Source organism: Gigantopelta aegis, chromosome 6 (genome assembly GCF_016097555.1).
Source record: "Gigantopelta aegis isolate Gae_Host chromosome 6, Gae_host_genome, whole genome shotgun sequence".
NCBI classification, from domain to species: Eukaryota; Metazoa; Mollusca; class Gastropoda; order Neomphalida; family Peltospiridae; genus Gigantopelta; species Gigantopelta aegis.
This window is the reverse complement of record NC_054704.1, coordinates 86877347-86898524: the sequence shown is the minus strand read 5'-3', so window position 1 is coordinate 86898524 and position 21178 is coordinate 86877347. Positions and strand designations below refer to the sequence as shown.

Sequence of the window (21178 nt, the reverse complement as noted above, 5' to 3'; positions counted from 1 at the left end):
AGGAGTAATCTATGTGTATGTTGCTGTATTGTCTTGGACAACACAGCAACATGCACAAATATCACTCCTTTCAGTTAGGTAAAGTCAGAGTGTCTATCATGCACATTCAGAGCAAGCTATTGTAGCGCATGCCTGTCCTGGGCACAGGTGCCGGCTCCTCCATCCAGGACAGGAAAGGGGTGGTGTGGGTTGGAGGGGGTACCGCCTGCACTGGCAGGTGCATGAGAGCACCAGCAGTCCGACCGGGGCCGATAACAGGCAGAGGGTGGTATGGTGCTATGGAATTTGGAATGTCCCGTAGTATTAAGCCAAAGAGAGGGTGTGCAGTTTGGGTGAAGGAAATTGGGTGCAATTTTGGAAAATTAGTATGCCGAGAGTAGCTCGTTAAGTGGACCTAGTTTGTGTTGAAACTTTCAGTTGACAGAAGGGATCTTTTATACACACTGTTACATTTTCACAGTCATGTACTCACAATTACGGAAAACACAAAAACTTTGGCGCAGTGAAATAATTTATTTAAATCATGAGATTTAAATCAATGTGAACAAAAATACAACTTGCATATCCAAAATGTGTTATACAGTAGCTGCAACACACAAAGTGTTAATATTAATGCAGGGTACACATTTTAACAATGATTTGTTTGGTTCCAAATTACTTGAATTACAAATTGGTTAGCAAGTACAACAAAGTTTTCAAACTTGAGCAATTAAGCAAATGTAATTCATATAAAAGGAGCAGTCTCACAGTTGCACAATGACAAATGTTGTTTTTTTTGTTTTTGTTTTTTTAAAGACTATACTTTGAATTACATGGTTATAAAAATATTACCACCAAATAATTTCAATTACTATAATTATATACATGTATAAATAATAAAGGTTTGTGGAACATTTTATAATGGAATTTTCTAGATTGTTTTGGTTTTCGTATGCATTTAACCGATGTTTTTCTTTACAAAGCTATTCAAATGTGTGGCATAATTTGTATTGATTTAATGCTAAATGGTTCTGTGCAGCCGAATTATATGCAAATAACTTATTTATGCTATAAACCGATATGCAATAAAGTGGATTTGACTGTATAAATAATTTATATTAGTTATAAATGGAAAATCAAGGATGTCTTTGACAATTTAACATGTTATGTCACATTCTGAATTTGAATCATGTCTCCATCTTGACAAATAAAAACTGGCTGCTATTTCAGCAGATACACAATGATTTTCTATTAATCAAGGGAAACCACAGTTTGTACCAAGTCACAGCATATTTCAATTTTCTATTAATCAAGGGAAACCACAGTTTGTGCCAAGTGACAGCATATTTCAATTTTCTATTAATGAAGGGAAACCACAGTTTGTACCAAGTGACAGCATATTTCAATTTTCTATTAATGAAGGGAAACCACAGTTTGTACCAAGTGACAGCATATTTCAATTTTGAACGGTTTCACTTACATGTAATGATGTACTGATTATATGTGGTATTGATTCACAAATAAATACAACAAAAAATAGTACCCGGTACTTGCAACTTTAAGAATGCACCTTTAAATGAATGACTAGTTGCTATATATATAGAATAAGAAGCCTCGTAATCAGAATTCTGGTTTTAAGCCAGATTAAAAAATTCTACCCTGTTAATGTAACAAAACAATCAAACAAAACATAAACAAAACAGAGTATGTAATACTGCAGACAAAATTCTTTTAGTAATGGTTGAAAATGTGGGTGACAGAAATTGAAGCTTTTTTTAAACAACGGAAAACGTCAGTGATCTATGAAGTAACATGTATGAAAAGAAGCAGGGTGTAGCAAAATAATTATAAGACTGGTGTCCCATACACAAAGAACTGACTACATTTTACAGTGCAGCTACTGCCAGTCTTGTGTGCATACAAAAACAAACTCACTGCTATTTAATAACCACAGTATGAACCTTTTACACGTCTGTGCAATTCCACAAAACACAGAGGTGAAAAATGGTTGTAATACTGTTCATGTATAACAAAACACCTTTAACTTGTTTCATACATACATGTGTGCTTACGCATTATTTCCATAGTAATCGGTAGTTTGTCCATCATGTAAATATGACACCAGCTGTGTTTACTCTAAACTAGTTTACTTCTGGTGTAATTTTCAGAGGCTGTCCTTTTAACAACTTTCAGTAGTAATAATTTTAATGTATCACAGGTTGCTTAATCAATTATTAAGAATTGAGAGAAAAAATAGCAATAAATTAAAAGGTTTAATGTTACAACTACGGTAAGTTGTCTAATGTTAACAGGCATTATATGATTTAAAGTCAAAGTCTATAATGTCACAAATGAAGTGGTCTAATACACATTAGTCAAAGGGGTCTAATGACAACTGAAGTGGTCTAACATGAAATGAAGTGGTCTGTCACAAATAAAATACAATTTAAAAAAAAAAGGGTCTAGTTATAAATGACGTGGTTTGCTGTCAAAACTGAAGTGGGCTAATGTCACAAAATCAGTATGTTATGAAGTTAACAAGCAATCAGCATGCTTGTGTGATGTCTACAAGACTACAGAAGTTAAAAACAATCTTCGAAGTGCTTAGGTTACAAAGTAAACAAGTTGTCATAACAATCAATTATCTAAAGTAACAAGGTAATCACAGACATTTTCGATGCACTCTCCTTTTATGGAGGAATACCATAAAGTATGGTTACCAGAGAAACCTAGTATATTGGAATAAATAAAAAATGTTGGAAGCAGCTTAAATAACCTGCATAAACTTTGCAGTTAAGCAATAGAATATCTAACCATATTTGAAAACAATAAGTCATTTTTAAGTCTTCGTTGTACAACTCACTATTTCTCATTAAGTACTTTTTAAAATGACTCAAAAGCTAGCTGGTATCTTAATGCTTTAGTAGTTTATATAATAACTGTCGTATTCTATACATACTAGATTCTGCATAGGTATAACTAACCACTAAAATACGCTACAATTATATATCAGACATAACAACTGTGATATCGAGTGTTAAAAAACCCCTCACTTCTTCACTGCCCAGTCCCACCAATTTTATATGCATTTTGACAGATATAAGAATATACAGAAAGACTGAAAATTAATTAGGAATGATTTGTTGGTATATTTCTGGACAACAACAGCAGTGACAAGACCTCTGAAAATTAAAAATATGCAAAACAATCATTATCACAATTATCAGAGGTCTGGTGACAATTTTAAAAACATAACTAAGTAGCTCTGGCACAAATGTTATCAAAATAATAGCTTTAATTTGCTACTGTACACACAAAAAAACATGTTTATTCAACTCCAAGGTAATGTTTCCAGCAAACGTGAAACTTAGCTGTTTCATATTGGTGCACTCACTTCTAATCGAAAGCAGGTTTTATAGCTACTTCCGTTGTCCACATGATTCCTTAAGTTTGAAAACTCGTCTTCTATTCCTTCGGATCCACAAATTCCAATCCATCACACCTGTACCACAACAAATTTTGCCAATGGTTCCAATAAAGAAAACTATCAGGCAAAAACAATACTTCATGTAATTATGCAAACTTTTTTGTTTTAGACCGCCATTAATGACATTACCTTTCATCAAAAGCATGCAAGATTTCTGTCACCATTTTTGTCACTATTTACACATCAATAGAAAGACTATTTACACAATTTCTTTTGGTTTCATTGCATCACTCCATTCTTGATATGAACACAGTCTGGCCTGGTCACTAGATATTAGATATCGGACACCAGATTTATATTCATTTTCACACTTTTAGCACTTTCGTTTCGCACTCTTCTTCTTCTTCTGCCTGCAATCCGACTCTGACGATGATGACTCTTCATCTGATGACGATGAGGACGTAGATGAACTGGATGATGATGATGAGGATGATGATGACTTGGATGTGGATGTGGAGGAGGAGGAGGAGCAGCTGTCGGTGGAGGAACTAGAGTCACTCTCAGAGTCGGACGAACTCGACTCTTCACTCACATACCTGAAAGAAAGGAATGTTTGTCTAACGTCACCTTCACACATTATAAACAACAATGTCAGACCTAGATGGAACATCGGTCCCTGACATTAGAATAGAAATAAATACAGAGTTTTGAAGACATTCAACCTTTGAATTTGTAGTTCTAAATACCTAAATATTTAGTTTAAAAAAATAATATTATAAATTACAGCTATTGGTGGCTAACATACCGGAATGGTTATTTCAAGACTTGCTAAAAAAAACAAAAAAACAAGGAGAAACCTGTTTCACTCACACATGCTACTTGTATCAAAAATCAGCAAGGAATCTTTCATATGCACCATTTCAAAGACATGGCATCACATACCACAGTCTTTGATAGAACATGGATTCACATCTGAAATATTTTTTCCATGTTTTGTGCACACTGAACGTGCCTGTATGGTGCCCTACCTATTTAAATAAAATGGGTCTGGCCTCCAAAGTTATAGATCAGGAGATCATGTGGAAAAACTATGAACAAATATTCTAATCCAATATGAATTCAAATAAGAAATCAAAAATTCCAGTAAATAAAAAAAGAACTTTGAAAGACAGTTCCAGAATTCACCATGTGTAAAGTAATGTGCATTTTTCACACAATTATTGTGGATATGATTTCCGAGCTTCAGGTTTCCAATATAAATTATTTACAACTTAATTATAGAATAACTGGGCTCTGCTCACTTAAAACGCTTCAAGCATGTGTAGAATCAAACATGAGCAGTCATACACCTTTTCTAAAGAAAAACTGATCTGAGAACAGTCTGATTATGTAATTAAAACAAAAAGTATATTGCCTAACTGAAAAAAATGCATATTTTGTACATATAAATGCAGTAAATAGATATCCAGTCAATGTATACAAAAACAAACTCATTTATTTATTTCAACATATTTTTGTGCTTATATCCAATTAAGGTTCAAGCACGCTGTCCCGGGCACACACCTCAGCTATCTGGGCTGTCTATCCAGGACAGAAAAAGTTTGTTATGTTTAACACCACCACTAGAGCACATTGATTTATTAAATATCGGCTATATATGGTAATTTTGACATATAGTCTTAGATCTAGGAAACCCACTACATTTTTCCATTAGTAGAAAGGATCTTTTATATGCACCATCCCAGACAGGATAGCACATACCATGGCCTTTGATGTACCAGTCGTGGTGCACTGGCTGGAACGAGAAATAGCCCAGTGGGCCCATCGACAGGAATCGATCCCAAACCAATCACGCATCAAGTGAGCTATTTACCACTGGGCTACGTCCCACCCCTATCCAGGCCTATACCTAGGTTAGTTGTTAATTGTTAGTGGTTAGTGAGGGAGAAAAGGGTATAGTGGTCTTACACCTACCCACCAAGTCGTTAAAACTCGCTCTGGTTGGGAACCGGTATCGTGCTGCGAGCTCTGTACCTACCAGCCTTATGTCTGATGGCTTAACCATGACACCACCGAGGCTAGTAAAAAAAAACCCTCATAATCAGTGTACCAGAAAAAGTAGAAAAGGGAGACAACTATGTCAGACCTAGATGGAACATTGGTCCCTGACATTAGAATAGAAATAAATGTAGAGTTTTGAAGACATTCAACCTTTGAAGCTGTAGTTCTAAATACCTAAATATTTAGTTTTAAAAAATAATAACGTAACACTTACACTTTCTTCTTACGTTTTTTCTCATCAATAGTAGCCACTTTTGCTCTGAAAAACAAAATTACAAATGTAAGTTTACTACATGACCGAGAGGTTGGAGCACTTGGCTACAGTCCTCAAGGTTTGTTGTTCAAATCCAGACTTTAGCACTACATTGTAGTGTTTAATGCAACATTGAGTTAATAAGACAAATTCAATACTCTAAAGGCATACAGAATTATTTCCTTTGAAGACTGGTTAAAAAGTCAGGAAGCCAAAATACCAAAACTAAATCATAAAAATATGATGTATGCAAGGCTTCTAGATTATGGTAGCCCCACCCCCATGGCTAGTGATATTCAATGTTGGGCTAGTAAATAAATACTATTGCCATGACTGATGGCTAGTGAATTTTTTTGGTCAAATGTTGCAGTTAAGTCTTTTTGTAAATATGAATATCCTTTCCCCACACCAACCCCCAAATGTTAGTGTTTTTAAGCTCCATCTCCCTGTTTAGGTGACATATCTGATTATTACTATTATTTAGTGACATTTTAAAGTAAAGTAGGGCTAGTGAATTTTTAACTGGCTAGTAATTTACTTTAAATCACTGATGGCTAGTGGTGTTTATAAAAATTCTAGAAGCCCTGATGTATGCAAATTCCCCATCTAAGCATATTACAATCACTTCTAGAAATCGATGCAAAAATAAATTGCAGTTAACTTAGTAATGTGATAAATTAAAATAATCTACCAACTGGAATTATGTTACTTTAAAGGAATGCTTATTCAACGATATATAATGCACATTACTGCTTAATATCAACAAGTATAATCTTATATTTAATTAATAAAATGGTTAAATGTGATGGCTATTATATATAACGGGCACACCCATTTTGTACCATCCCAGTGACTACGCCCTCTGGTGACCTGGTGGTTACGTAATACTTGTGTCACATCAGGAATTAAGTCTTTGAACTGAAGACACAAACATACCTGCATTACAGTGTTCTGTAATAATATCCATCCCAGTAAGCCAGCAATTAGTATATATTATTTTTCAATACAAAATAAACCACTATTATCAAAGTGTCGAAATAACTATGTTTTGTCCATACATTAACCCACATTGAAAGGATAATCGGAGTGTTTTCTTAGTTAATTGTTTTTTGCTTTTCATAGCGTGTACCTGTGGTTCCTGATTGGCAGGTGCATATATTTATGGTCACCAGTCAAGGTAATTACCATTATCTAGACTAAAAAAAATATGTGCCTGTTTTATTAAGATCATAGGGTATTGTGGGATAACCTGCCAACCCTAAAATGATACTGGACATTATCAGCAGCCATGCTTTATTACTGTAAATCATTCTGTAGAACCCTTGATTAAGTAGACATTCCCATCTAAAATCACAAAACTGGACAATTATATAGTCCCAAAGAAAATAAAATTATCACATGGGTATCTTGAGTGGTCGTTTTTGCTCCAACATACCCTACCAAGAGCCCTAATAATATGCATTTTTTCTTGGGATTTTTTAAGAGAAAAAAATACTATAACTCCATTTTATTCTATTGATGCAAACTGAAATATATTTAGTTAAATAGTTTATTATACTATCAAGTCATTTATGTTGTGTAATACAAGTCAGGTTGATGAAAGAGAAGCACCTTGTCATAAATTTTTGTTTACACTGCATAAATGAGTTGGTCGGAGCTGATGTTACTTCGCCCCCAAGCTATAGTACCGGACGCCATGAAAACGAACGAAAATGGCTGCCCCCAGTTAGCAGGAATAGTCACATTCTTTTTTTATTAACTCTAAAATTATGCGTTTTTCATTTCTTAAATTGTCAGTATGTGTTGGTGGTCCGGGTATGCATCTTTCCAACACATAAGGCTCGTGTTTGAGTTTACTGTCCATTTAATGGGCTAAAAATAGTTCCTTTTTTGTTGACCATCATCATAATTTTCACTTGTGATCACTGATAACATTTCTACAAATACGAAAACAAAAAAAAAATGTAAATTATTCAACTTGATCAGCTATCATCTGTACAAGGTCATGTCTTGCTTTAAGAAAATCAATATTGCTTAATGTGAAAAGATAATAAATCTCAGAATAGATACATTTACAATACCCCAAAAAGGTAAAGAAAATATAATTGGATAATCAGCAACAAAGAACTATTTATATTTTTATTACAATAGTGTATAATAAAACCGTTATAGGTTAGAGAATACATGTACTTGGCCTCACATTTAATAAAAGCATTATTAAATTCAATTCAAGTACAAAGATTGTGCAGAAATCTATAGTACATGTTTAGTTCATTTTTACTTTTAAAAATGATTCCTAAAATACATTAAATTTTTTAATTAATGATCCTCTTTTTTTCCAATAAATATCTATAAAAATATAAAATTGCTCATTTCCTTAAGTTTCCATTTTCTAAAATTTTTAATTAAATATATTCAAAAATTAATAATAGTCCTTTTTTTCTCTCTAAGTACATGTATCTAAATGTAAAATTAAAAATAAAACAAAAAAGCACTTATATATTATCAAGATTAAATTTATATCATGAATTCATACTTACACCAGTTTGCATTTCTGCTTTTCTTCATTTTGTTTCTGCCGTTTGATCATCTCTTTTGTACGAGATGGCCGACACACATATTTGCGTTTACCTGTACATTCGTACGTCCAGTGGCCGATCAGCAGGCATTTCTGACACCTTACTTTCTCGGCAGAGGGCTTGCTGCAAGAACAAAATTCACATCATTACCATTCCAGTCTCCCTTTCATAGCCACACCAGCAGCAGCTTGTGTGTGGTTCATTAGCCTGAAAAAAACATTGATTCAGCATCTCAAATTAAATTAGCATATAGACGGCATAAATTTGACTTGCTTGTCCACACGGAAAATACAAAGGAATCATTTGTCTGAATCAACACGAAGTAACACTGATACGGCTGATGAGAGAGGAAAGGAAGCGACGGTCCATGCAAGAGGTAAATTACTGGGCAACACATGGTCTTAACAAGTGGAAAGAGGCTCTCAGTTAAGTGCAAGAGATCTCAGATCTCCTTATTTTAAAGTCTTTATGAGTTTTAGTTTTTGACAGAAAAGGCGGAAAGATTTCCGAATGTTCCAGCATGCATGCTAATACTATCACTAAACGTAACCCTAAACCTAAGCCTGAATGAACTGAATGCTGGAACGTTCGGAAGTCTTGCTGAAAAGGCAAGTGATCACTCCTGCTCTCTGCCCCCCTCCCTCAACTCGCCATATAATATTTTTAATACATTTTGAAACTTTATATGGCTGTACTCCTAGCACAATAATTATTTCAGTAGTGATCTTCAGCTTGCCTCAATTATACTCTATAAATCCTTTAAGTGGAATTGCATACAGCAGACCAATTGCTCCTTAACTTAAAGAGTACTGTAGTCTATGTGTTAGCAGTAGGTTCATGTTTTTTCTCAATTTAGACTAGCAGTTACCAAGTGTATATTATTGAAAAAGTAGCTGATTAGATAAAATGTCTTACTTTCCTTTCTGAGCTATCTTTCTACCAAATATTTTTCAAATAAGCAACATGTCAAGAATGTGGAAATGCAAACCCTCTTTTCAATGAGATCATGTAAAACAATTTCAAACAAAAAACGGATCCAGAACACTAAAATCATGGCAGCTGACTGTCAGGAAAAGCTTGTCATTTACTTTGTCATATGAAATAATATAGAATTGTTGGTAGGACTTTCCTTTGGCATTGTCACTGTAAAGAACATTATAAATATTTATCATAAATAGAGTTAGGGTTAGGGTTCGTGACAGTGCCAAAGGAAAGTCCTTCAGAATTGTTTTAAACCAAAATACATGCACTACCTCCCCCCACCCTTTTTAGCACACCATTTCATCTTGGAAACTCCAACTCTAACTTGATCTCTAACTTAATCTCCCTGTGAGAATTCCAACATGGGATGAAGTCAGTAATTTGGCTCAATCTGTCACAGGTATGGATTGTGTCTGGTCAAACCTGTACATGTAAATGAGTGTGACGGGAGAGGGGCACACTGATGTAGTCTGAATGGATGGCCAACTACAGATTACTGCAGTGTGAGCTTGTTGTCTGAAGCCTGGACTTATTGTCCTTGTTGATCAAGGACAACTGCATAGACTTTTCTAGTCACACAGATGGCTTAATGTTAACACCCTGAGCTTTGACTCACTGGTTAAACACCTATAGCTCACTCATTACATAATTAACAAGTAAACTGCAGCTTCTAAAATCTTTCACACACCCCCCCCCCCCCCCCCCCCCAATCACTACCTATTTTGGAAGTATATACAGTGAAACTCCTCTAAACCAGACACTAATGTTTAGAGAGGTTCGGTTCTGTCCTGATATTTGAAAAGGAACTGCGAGAAACATCTGATTTGAAGGGAATTCCAGTTTACAGAGGGTCCAGTTTTGAGGGGTTTCACTGTATTCTGCCGTATTCATTCACATGCGAAACACAAACACGAACATATGCTAAAGTTACTGCATATAAACTTTTATGAGTGGTATGCATGGTTATTGCACACTTTCAATTTTTGGCTGACAGCCTATTCACTGTTAATCAAAATATCAAAAGTGTACAATAACCATGCATATATCACAAGTTTTTCACAAGTTCTCACTTATACCACACCTCTAAGTGATGTTGCAAAGCACGATAAGGAAATTTGGCAGTGAGAGATGGGGTTTAAAAAGTGTGTGGTTATTCAGATTTATTGCACAGTTTTGTCAATGGGAATATATCTAAAATATGACACAAGTACAGTATACTGTGTTAAAAAGCCACCAAAACAAGCATCAGAACATGGTCCATTAAAACAGCTTTATACAGATTACTTTGTACTATATTAGATGATTCAGGAAAATAAAACAAAGGCCGGTTATATAGCATCAGACATATGGTTAAGGACCATACAGATATTGAGAGAGGAAACCCGCTGTCGCCACTTCATGGACTACTCTTTTTGATTAGCAGCAAGGGCTCTTTTATATGCACCATCCCACAGACAGGATAGCACATACCACAGCCTTTAATATACCAGTCGTGGTGCACTGGATGGAGCGAAAAATAGTTCCATGGACTTGGATCGATCCCAATCCAATCGCGCATCAAATGAGCGCTTTACCACTGGGCTACGTCCCGCCCTATTTAGACAGGTGGCTGCTTAATACAGGTAAGTTTGTACTATATTAGAATGCTTTTGGAAAAAACCCCAGTGGACTCTTAAGATACATGTAGGTGGCTGCTTGACAGAGATTTGAGCTGGTATGACAGTATACCAGTAAATTGTGAGAAAATATAAAATAACACTATTCAAACACCAGTTCACCGTTTCATCTGTGTAATTCCCCCCATTTGTATAATTTGTTCATTATGCAATGATGCCTGACAAGACAAGATACATGTGAAATGGATCTTGAGATTTCCTCCTGAGCTGCTTGCCATGCTCTACCAGCTTGACAAATCATTACTAGATGACTCAGATTACCATATAGATGGAAAACACTGATTGAAACAGATTGCACTATGTCTACTGCAAGGTGGAAAGTGTGGCAATTTTCACATTGGTTACTTTATACTATCAGACACTGAAAATGCAATATAAGATCTAAACTTTGATCTGTAGATCTTTGGATTATGTATTTCCTTTTTATATGTATACGTCTTCAAAACTGTAATACAGATTATTTAAAATGCACAATAAGCATAATTCTAAAGAGAACAAAAAAGGAATTTTTTTATTTAATGATGCACTCAACACATTTTATTTACGGTTATATGGCGTCGGACATATGGTTAAGGACCACACAGATATTGAGAGGAAACCTGCTGTCACCACTTCATGGGTTACTCTTTTCAATTAGCAGCAAAGGATCTTTTATATGCACCATCCCATAGACAGTGTAGGACATACCATGGCCTTTGATATGCCAGTCATGGTGCACTGGCTGGAACGAGAAATAGCCCAATGGGCCCACCGATGGGGATCGATCCCAGATTGACCAAGCATCGAGCAAGCACTTTACCACTGGGCTACGTCCCACCCCCGAAAGAGAACAAAGTGTAAAAATAACCCTGTGTTAGACTCCAAATAGCAAAAGTTTAAAATGTGCTGAGGTGTCATTACAAAAAACATTCCTTTCCTATACCACAATCACATTACACTAGTAAATATCTGAACCCTTACCACTCCTTCAGCTGAGAGCCTGCAATCTACATAAAGTGACACACGTACAATTTGTTTATCCAACCTCTTTCCATAAAAATCTCCATTACCCAATGTTGATGTAATACTTGTCTTTCCTAGCAGACATTCAACATATTATTTGGACAAGACAGTTCCTGCATTTACCACAGCAAGGTCCTGACAGCAATCTATTTAGTAATATGCTAAGAGACACGAATCCCACAAGAGTTGGATCTGAAGACGCAGGGATAACTGTTGGTATTGATATGTAATGAGATTTGCCTGTTAAATACAATCAATAAAGAGTTTACCCTCTGGAGCAAATTGGACAGCCTATTACAGGCGGTATAATCGATGAAAACAAAAACAGTTAACCAGTCAAACCACCAAGAAAACAATATACCGAAAATACTGAAATGCAAAAAACATATGCCTGGTTTTGAAAATCTAAAAATTACAGCAGATAAAATATTGAACCAATGAAACTACAGTATATAACATGGAGCAAAAAGTGTCTGGTTTTAAAATTCTAAAATCAGCAGAAAACTAAAAATTCAATGAGGAAACTACCAAGAAATAAAGGAAGGAAGCTAATGGGTTATTTAACGACACACTCAACACATTCTATTTACAGTTATATGGTGTCAGACATATGGTTAAGGACCACACAGATATTGAGAGAGGAAACCCACTGTAGCCACTTCATGGACTACTCTTTTCAATTAGCAGCAAGAGATATTTTATATGCACCATCAGACAGGCAGAATAGTACATCAGACAGGCAGAATAGTACATACCATGGCCTTTGTTATAACAGTTGTGGAGCACTGGTTGGAACGAGAAATAGCCAAATGGGTCCACCGACGAGGATCGATCCTAGACCGACCACGACCAAGAAATAAAATGCGGAAACCAGCCACTGAAGTTACAAATAAATTGAGGGGAGTGATTAATTGCTCTCTTAACTTAAAAATATTGGTAGCCATTTAAGATTTTACTATATTGATACCGTACAAATCCACCTGCTGAGGGGAACTAATATAATGCTCCTTGAACTAGTTTCAGGGAAGTGATGGGGAGAGAAAATAATAGCTCCCCTTAAACGGCAAGGTGTGTGAAGTTTACATAAAAAGTGAGTTTGGCTTTAAAAATCTAATAGTAGTACTAAGGACACAAAACATTTCACCAATGAAACTATAGCAAGAAACAAAACACTGAAGAAAACAAGTGTGTTCAGTTTGAAAATGTAAAATTAGCACAAAACGCTTTTCCCCTCAGGCCAGGCGGATATATAGAAATCACACAGAATGGAAACAATTTAAATTATGCTAGTCCCCTGGCCAGTAATTCTGAGCAGATGTGAGCCAAATTTAAGATGCTGACTGCCAGGCTATTGTGCCATGATACACTATATACACATGTAGGTAATTAACAGTTTGCTGGAATCTACATAGATTTCATCTTCTCAAATTCCCAATAGTACATATAGGAGGACTAGTGATTTTCCTTGCAGACTAGTAACTTTTGTAGGCTACATAAAGTGTATGACTGGCATGTTACTTTTTTTGTCACATATAGCCCTGACCTAGCTTGCATCTCAACCAGTTTTGCAACAATTACAACCAGTGTTTCTGCCAGAAAGAAATTTTTGGGTATGGTGCTATGGAACTGAATGCAACCAGTCAATAGGGGGTATGAGGGGCCTCCCCAAGAAAGAAAATAGGTTACGTTTAGGGTTAGGGTTAAGAAAATCATACAGTAATGATAAGAGTAATTAATTTTGTCAAAAGGTTAACTTAAAAAAAAAATCTGCAAAATAATTTGGGTATGGTGCCATACCCGTTTTTCCCTCTGTCAGAAACCCTGACAGCAGGTACGGTAATAGCCATAGTTTAAAATGTGCTGGGAAATGCTGCATACTTCCATTCTTTTATTCAGTGCATTATAAGTAAATCTTTCCCAGCACGGCTGACTGTTCTCCTCTACTTGTGTGTGTTTATTAATGCAATACGTTACATGAAAGTCTGGTAAACTCAGTTTAATCAGGCATGATCCTCCTGACAAGCTGCTAAGCTAACAAAGAGCCAATAAACACCAAATCAATAGAACGCTTAATTGTCTGTGCTAGAATCATGCCACAATCGGAGAGCTCAGACCGCAGTATTCCGTTAATATGAAGAGTTATGAAATTAACACACTTATCAATCAGAATGCTTGATCCTTAAACTGTCTAGACGGACGCTCATCAAAAAAACTATATACATGTACAGATGTGCAGTGCCCATGGTTTGAAAATCGATGGTGAACAATAAACTGCTCTCCTGAAATGATGTAGGAAAGCAATTACTCTGAGTGTTATAAATGGAAAACAAATCTGCGAAGTATTAAAATTCTCAGATTTACCTCATACCCAACAAGAATACCGGTGAGGTACCAAAAAAAAAAAAATACATGATACGCCTGTTAGGAGTTTGATGAAAAGTAGGTCATGGTGACCTAATTATGGCATGTGGCACACCACCATCCCAAGTTGTATACATCATGCATGCAAGGTTTGATAGTATGTGAAGTGATAAGTGTACATGTAGATCAAAGACTGTACTATCCTGTCTGTGAGAAAAAGGATATCTGTTTAACAACACCTCAGCACACATTTTAAACTACAATGTACAACTATTTGTCTAACATGGTTATTCTGTCATTTTTTGTAAGAAGGAAAGCTGTATATATACACCAAGGGATATTTTATATGTACTTTTTGATAAATGACAGCAGAATATAACATAACATATGTACTTATTCCAATGAGTTCTGTCCAGTCCTAGTTTTGATTTAGTAAAGTAGTCTAGGAGTGGCAGTCCTCTGTGGAAGGAAGGAAGGAAATGTTTTATTTATGGTTATATGGCATCAGACATATGGTTAAGGACCACATAGATATTGAGAGAGGAAATCTGCTGTCACCACTTCATGGGCTATTCTTTTGATTAGCAGCAAGGGATCTTTTATATGCACCATCCCAAAGACAGGATAACACATACCACAGCCTTTGATATACCAGTCATGGTGCACTGGCTGGAGCGAGAAATAGCCCAATGGGCCCACCAATGGGCATCGATCCCAGACCAACCACGCATCAAGCAAATGCTTTACTACTGGGCTACATCTCACCCCTTGTGGAAGGATGAGATCTCCAGTGAAGGATCTCCTTGGGAGTAGCTGTCCTGCCACAGATGAAGCACTAGATAGAGATTAATTAATAAAATCAACAACTATTTTGCCAAATGCATTGTGCAGAGCTATGGCCCTAATAACGTATTACAGATTTTGTCATATAGATTTGAAATACCAGTTGTGTGGCACTGGTTAGGTTGAGAAAAATGCCTCTAGGTCGATTTGATTTTTCTATTTCAAACAAAATGCTTTTAAGCCAACCACCACATGGGATTTGCCACATTATACTTATGCAAGAAGTTTAAAAAAATGTAACATCTGCAAATATTTCACACTACCCAAAAACTATGCTGTGTCTTCAGGATGATGATTTCTTCTATTGCAATAATAACTTTCACTGGTTATGAAGCTTTGACTAAAGTGTGACTGAAGGCAAACACAAAAACATAAAAAAAAAATCTGAAATGACCTAATAAATATAGAACTCTTCCCGAATATATAACCATAGAAGAGTTTTATAGATTTTATGACCACGGAATGGCCACACTGAACTCTCAATGCGCAGTTTATCATCATAAGTGAGGATGGCTGGATCAGATTGACGATCGACGCCCGCTGCTAACAAAGGTAATGTATCGGGGAGATGCACTCGAGGCTCTCAAAGGACGGGTTTCAGACCAAATGAAAATGAAGTATTGGAAATCAGTGGGCGAGTTGAGGCAAAGGAATTCAATTTCCATTGCTATTAATTTGAGCATGATATCAGTTTATTACTTGAGCTGTAAATAATAACCTGGCTAGCAAATTTGTCTGATAAAACAACATTAATCGAAGACCATGCTTAATAAGTTTCCATCCAAAGTAATAACAATTGGCTGAACTGTTGTGAAGGGTCGGTGGTTTGTACCAAAATCTGTGGTTGTCATTATCTGCCTCACTGATTTATGTGTCATTAATGGACTTTAAATGGTTTGCTTGCTAATTAAAACAACTTAATTAATTTCTGTCTGCCCAAACCTAGCATCTATAATGTTTTGCACTAGAGCAAGCTATTGATATACAGCTTTGTTCAGTGTCAGCTAGTTAACAGCTCTTTTTGTGAGGGTCACATATAATGTACCAGTATATAAATAATTCTAAATCACTGGCTGGAGAATTTAGACAGAAACCCACAACAAAGAGTTAAAATTTGTTTTATTTTAATAACATCACTAGAGGACATTGATTAATTAGTCATCGGCTATGGAATGTCAAACATTTGGTAATTTTTGTCAGGTACTCTTAGAGGAAACCTGCTATATATTTTCTATTTCAGCTTTAGATCTTTTATTTGTAGCTTCCCACAAACAGGACACAGGCGTGGATGCAGGATTTCTGAAAAGGGAGGTCCAAATGTGCTGGCTAATCTCTCCTTTTACACAGGACAGTTACTATAATCATGTTTCCTGTTAAAGGTTATGGTCAATTTTCAAAATGGGGGGGGGGGGGTCCGGACCCCTGGACCCCCACCCTGGATCCGCTACTGGGACAGTACATACTATAGCCTTTAATATACCAGTCATGGGGCACTGGAGAGAGGCCCACAAGATGCACATCCAGTGAAATGGGATACATGTAGCTCAGGACTGATTTTTCAGCCAGTTCTACCACAACTCAATTGGATTCCTGTCACTTTATCACATGGTAATTAAGCCATAAAAATCCAATTTGTGCTGGACGTTTTATTAGGTACTAAGTGAGAAATAATTCTGTGTTTGATGTCAATGACACGCCAAACAGCCAAAGCATTCCAGTGTGCTTTCAACACAATTACTTCCTGTTATGGACATAACCAAATCCTGAAATGTGTGGAAGTACACATATACTTGTTACAGCTTCCCGTTCTTGGTCTGTTAAATGTCAACGATAGAAAAAGTGGTTTGGTGTGTGTGCACGTGTGTATATGTGTTATGACAGCCACATGACATGTCATATTTGAAAGCATTGTGACTCACAACTATGATAACCAAATGCCTTCAAAGTACTTCGAGTGACTATTACGTTTTTTATCAGAATATCAATTCGTTACTATAGAAAACTAATTTGTGTTCATCGACCACTGCAGTTAAAAAAAGAAAACCAACATCTAATAATGATGTGATGCTCGACACGAAATTGCTAAATTTTTTTCAATGTATAATTAACCTTCTTCATGGAAGACATTTTACTCGTGAATCGATAATCTCAACAAAAACACCTGTAACATAATGCACTCCCGGAAATACATGCAAAGCTGCATGGTGCTTTCTAGATATGAAAAGCATTAGATTTGCGCAGAACTGTCATTTTGAGTTCTTGCTTCTAACCAATGTTCACACTTGAATTTGTAGTGTGCCAACTCAACCCTAATTTTGAACTGATTGTTAATGTAACTTCTATTTGATGTTCTGTGCATGCACGGTGAGAACTATTAATTATCTAGTGTGAAATGCTTTTGAATCAGAGAACTTTAAAATTGAAAACGGTTAATTTAAAGTGACAGACCCTTTTTTTGGTGGTACAAATAATTTGTTAACAGAATGTATATAATTTAACGTATTCAAGTTAATAGTATTATATAATTGTACTGGTCAGTTTTAATGAAAACAAAACTTAAATAATATTTCATATACTGGAATTATTATAACAATTATTAATAGGGAAAAGCATAACCCAGTGGTAAAGCACTCGCCTAATGCACAGTCGGTCTACGACTGATCCCCATCGACACCCAATAGCCGATGATTAATAAATTAGTGTGCTCTAGTTGCAACGTTAAACAAAACAAACTACATTATAACAATAGCTAATGCACAGTCGGTCTACGATTGATCCCCATCGACACCCAATAGCCGATGATTAATAAATTAGTGTGCTCTAGTTGCAACGTTAAACAAAACAAACTACATTATAACAATAGCTATATGTTTCAGTGTGTGATCTGGCATGGTAACAAGTGTGCTGTAACCAATTCTAGCTTTCTTAAATATCTTCATTTCAGAGATTGAAAAAAAGGTGAAAGACAAGTCTATTATCAGCCTAGCATCGGCTAGGATGCTCTAAGGAACATGCAGAATTTAACAAGAATGTACACCTTACACATTGCCAACAGATAATATATATTCACTGCCATAATGCTGTATGTTCTAAACAGCGTCTCCATTACAGAACTCGGCTTAAGAAAATAAAGAGAAAGAGAGAGCTTCAAGCAATTAACCCAACATTTTCAAATGGCACAGATGTATTGAAAGTAAATACAGCAAGAAACAGCAACTTGTTATATATATATATATATATATATATATATATATATATATAAGCTACCTTCAAACAACTGGTTCAAATGTTATTTGCAAAGTGTTGGGCTAATAATTATTATTGAACCACATAATATCATATTGAGAGGATTCGTCACAAGTGTTTTTTAATATGTAAAATATCAACAGAGTCTACGTTAATCGGTATTTTTCGAGGCTTTGTCAAGACAAATACCAATTAACTAGACCAGGTGGATATTTTACATATTAAAAAACATGAGTAGTGAATTCTATTTATCCTATAACACTTCTAAAATAACAGTTTCATTTGACATTTAGTAAATCACAGTACTAAAGTTACCGCCATCAATAATATGAAGTCATCACGATTAGCACAAATTAGTTTGACGTCATGCATTTTAACTAAATCTTATGAACATGTTATGCTCAGGTATACAAGTTTTGTTGGTTTGTAAAAAAAGACCCATTAAAAACAACTAGAGGCCTTGCAAATTTGCATATACTTTTAAATTTGTGGGTTAATACACTAAATTATCATATGGGTTTATGACATGGATATCATGGGTAAGTTATAGGATAAATACTCGTACACACAGTATATAAATAACATTCAACATTGTGAAAGGAAGGGAGGCAGACAGGGGAAGGGGGGGGGGGGGGGGGAAGAAGAAAATGTACGTTTCTTTAATGTATTTTCAGAATATTTTAAACTAGTTATTTGGCGTCCAACATATTTTAACATTGACACTTAAATTGGTCTTCATCATCATACAACATAGCTAGTTATTCCTATCAAACAGCACCACTGGATCTTGTAAAATATGTTTTTCCACAGACAGGACATACCACAATGCTTGCTTTGATAAACCAAATGTGGGCACTTAATTAATTAACTATACTGATGGTCAATTTATATTCATAAAGATGTAAAGTAGGCAAAACCTTTGGGGCCGAATTTACAAAGCCTATTTTTGTCTCACACATGTATCTATGTAACTTGATAGATTTACAATACTGAAACACCCAATTTACAAAGCTTGTTCTTGACTCACACATGTATCTATGTAACTCGATACATTTACAATACTGAAACACCCAATTTACAAAGCTTGTTCTTGACTCACACATGTATCTATGTAACTTGCTACATTTACAATACTGAAACACCCAATTTACAAAGCTTGTTTTTGACTCACACATGTATCTATGTAACTTCATACATTTACAATACTGAAACACCAAATTTACAAAGCTTGTTTTTGACTCACACATGTATCTATGTAACTTCATACATTTACAATACTTCAACAGGTTCGTAAATTCAGCCTTAAATTCAGCTATATACATACATGTACATTAATGTAAATCGGCTGCATTAGCTTGTAAATGTGTTTTAATTCATAGGCTGAAAATATAACCCACTGCAACATGGAATACACCTATTGATATTACCAACAAGTTTACATATATATATATATATATTTCTCCCATCCCTAGCCATGCAAGACAGGTGTATTCCATGATGTCAGCCCATGCGGAATAAATCGGTCTTGCATGACCATGTGACTTCTGTTGTTTGAGCTGATATTAACATTGGGTGACGTCACACAAACGGCAAAATAACGCAAGAAATGCTTTTTATATTTCATAAAAACAAGGAAACTGGCTGTCATAATGAAATTATACTACCGTATCATTTTCGGTTTATACTTTTAGTATACTTTTAGTATAAACCATTTTTGGGTACGATCTTTTCAATGGTTATGTTTATTTTATTGCAAGATAAAACATAAAAAATGTTGGTTTTTCACGTTTTCCCAAAATGCTTGTTTTTCATCTACTGGATGGGAGAAAAATAATTCTCCATTATGTATCCATGTGGGACAGGGCTATTCCACCCTCAGATATATAATATGATGTCAGGGACTCAGCAAACCTCGTCCCTGACAACAAATTATGTACCCTCGGGTGGAATAACCCTGTCCGACATGGACACATAGGTAGGATTCTTTTAATATAAACACTTTCCCATACAGGTTTGAACCAGCACAATGTATACAAACACAAAAATATATTCCCAAACATCTAATTTGTTATTCCACACACACACACACACAGACTAATATATACACCACTGACATATAACCATTAGATGTCTGACCTTTTTAGCCGAATTAGTGGTCAAAATCAAGTTGCTTGTGGCAACCCGTCACAGAAAACAGTATTAAGAAGGAAAGCAGTCAACATCCATAAGCGAATTTGTCATCATTGGTCAAACCTTGTTAATACCATGCCACAGATCCATGCTCAAGGGTCAGAAGAGGTATCAAAATGTATTAAGATTGGTCCCCATGAAGTGGTTTCATCCATCTAAGATCCATTATGCATTTACAGGCTTTCTAATAATAAGTTCCACACAGTAAACGTGTTGTATTAGATTTAGCATTTACCTACAACAAATGGTAGTTCTATTTTCAACATAATTTTATATCACACTTTAAGAAGATGGTAAACAATATACAAAGATGGTAAACAATATACAACCCCACCCCATGCACTCCACCCCCATGTCACAAGTATTGAAGGTAATCAAGAGTTTAAATTGGACCCCAAACATTATTACCACTTTGGAAAATATCTGTAGTCAAATTCAACTTTCAATTATAGTTTTTACCCTGGAAATCTGGCAAGGCATGGTAAACAAAACATTTTGGGTGCATTTCAGGAGAGGGGCGGGATTTAGCTCAGTCGGTTGAGTGCTCGCTTGAGGTGCATGCATCGCAGGATTGAACCAC

The 21178-nt window shown here is 35.6% G+C and overlaps 1 protein-coding gene across 2 annotated transcripts in view; it reads right to left on the bottom strand.

Annotated features, from left to right (window-relative positions):
• Positions 1–498: 498 nt before the first annotated feature.
• The window catches only part of LOC121375068 (zinc finger CCHC domain-containing protein 10-like), a 41222-nt gene continuing 20542 nt past the window's right edge, over positions 499–21178 (bottom strand). For both annotated transcript variants that reach the window (XM_041502292.1, XM_041502293.1), the window contains exons 2-4: positions 8261–8422; positions 5682–5726; positions 499–4002 (exon numbers count right to left, since the gene is read on the bottom strand). In XM_041502292.1, coding sequence (XP_041358226.1) covers positions 3780–4002; positions 5682–5726; positions 8261–8422 — 430 coding nt within the window. In that variant the 3' untranslated portion in view covers positions 499–3779. The remainder of the gene's footprint in view (positions 4003–5681; positions 5727–8260; positions 8423–21178) is intronic.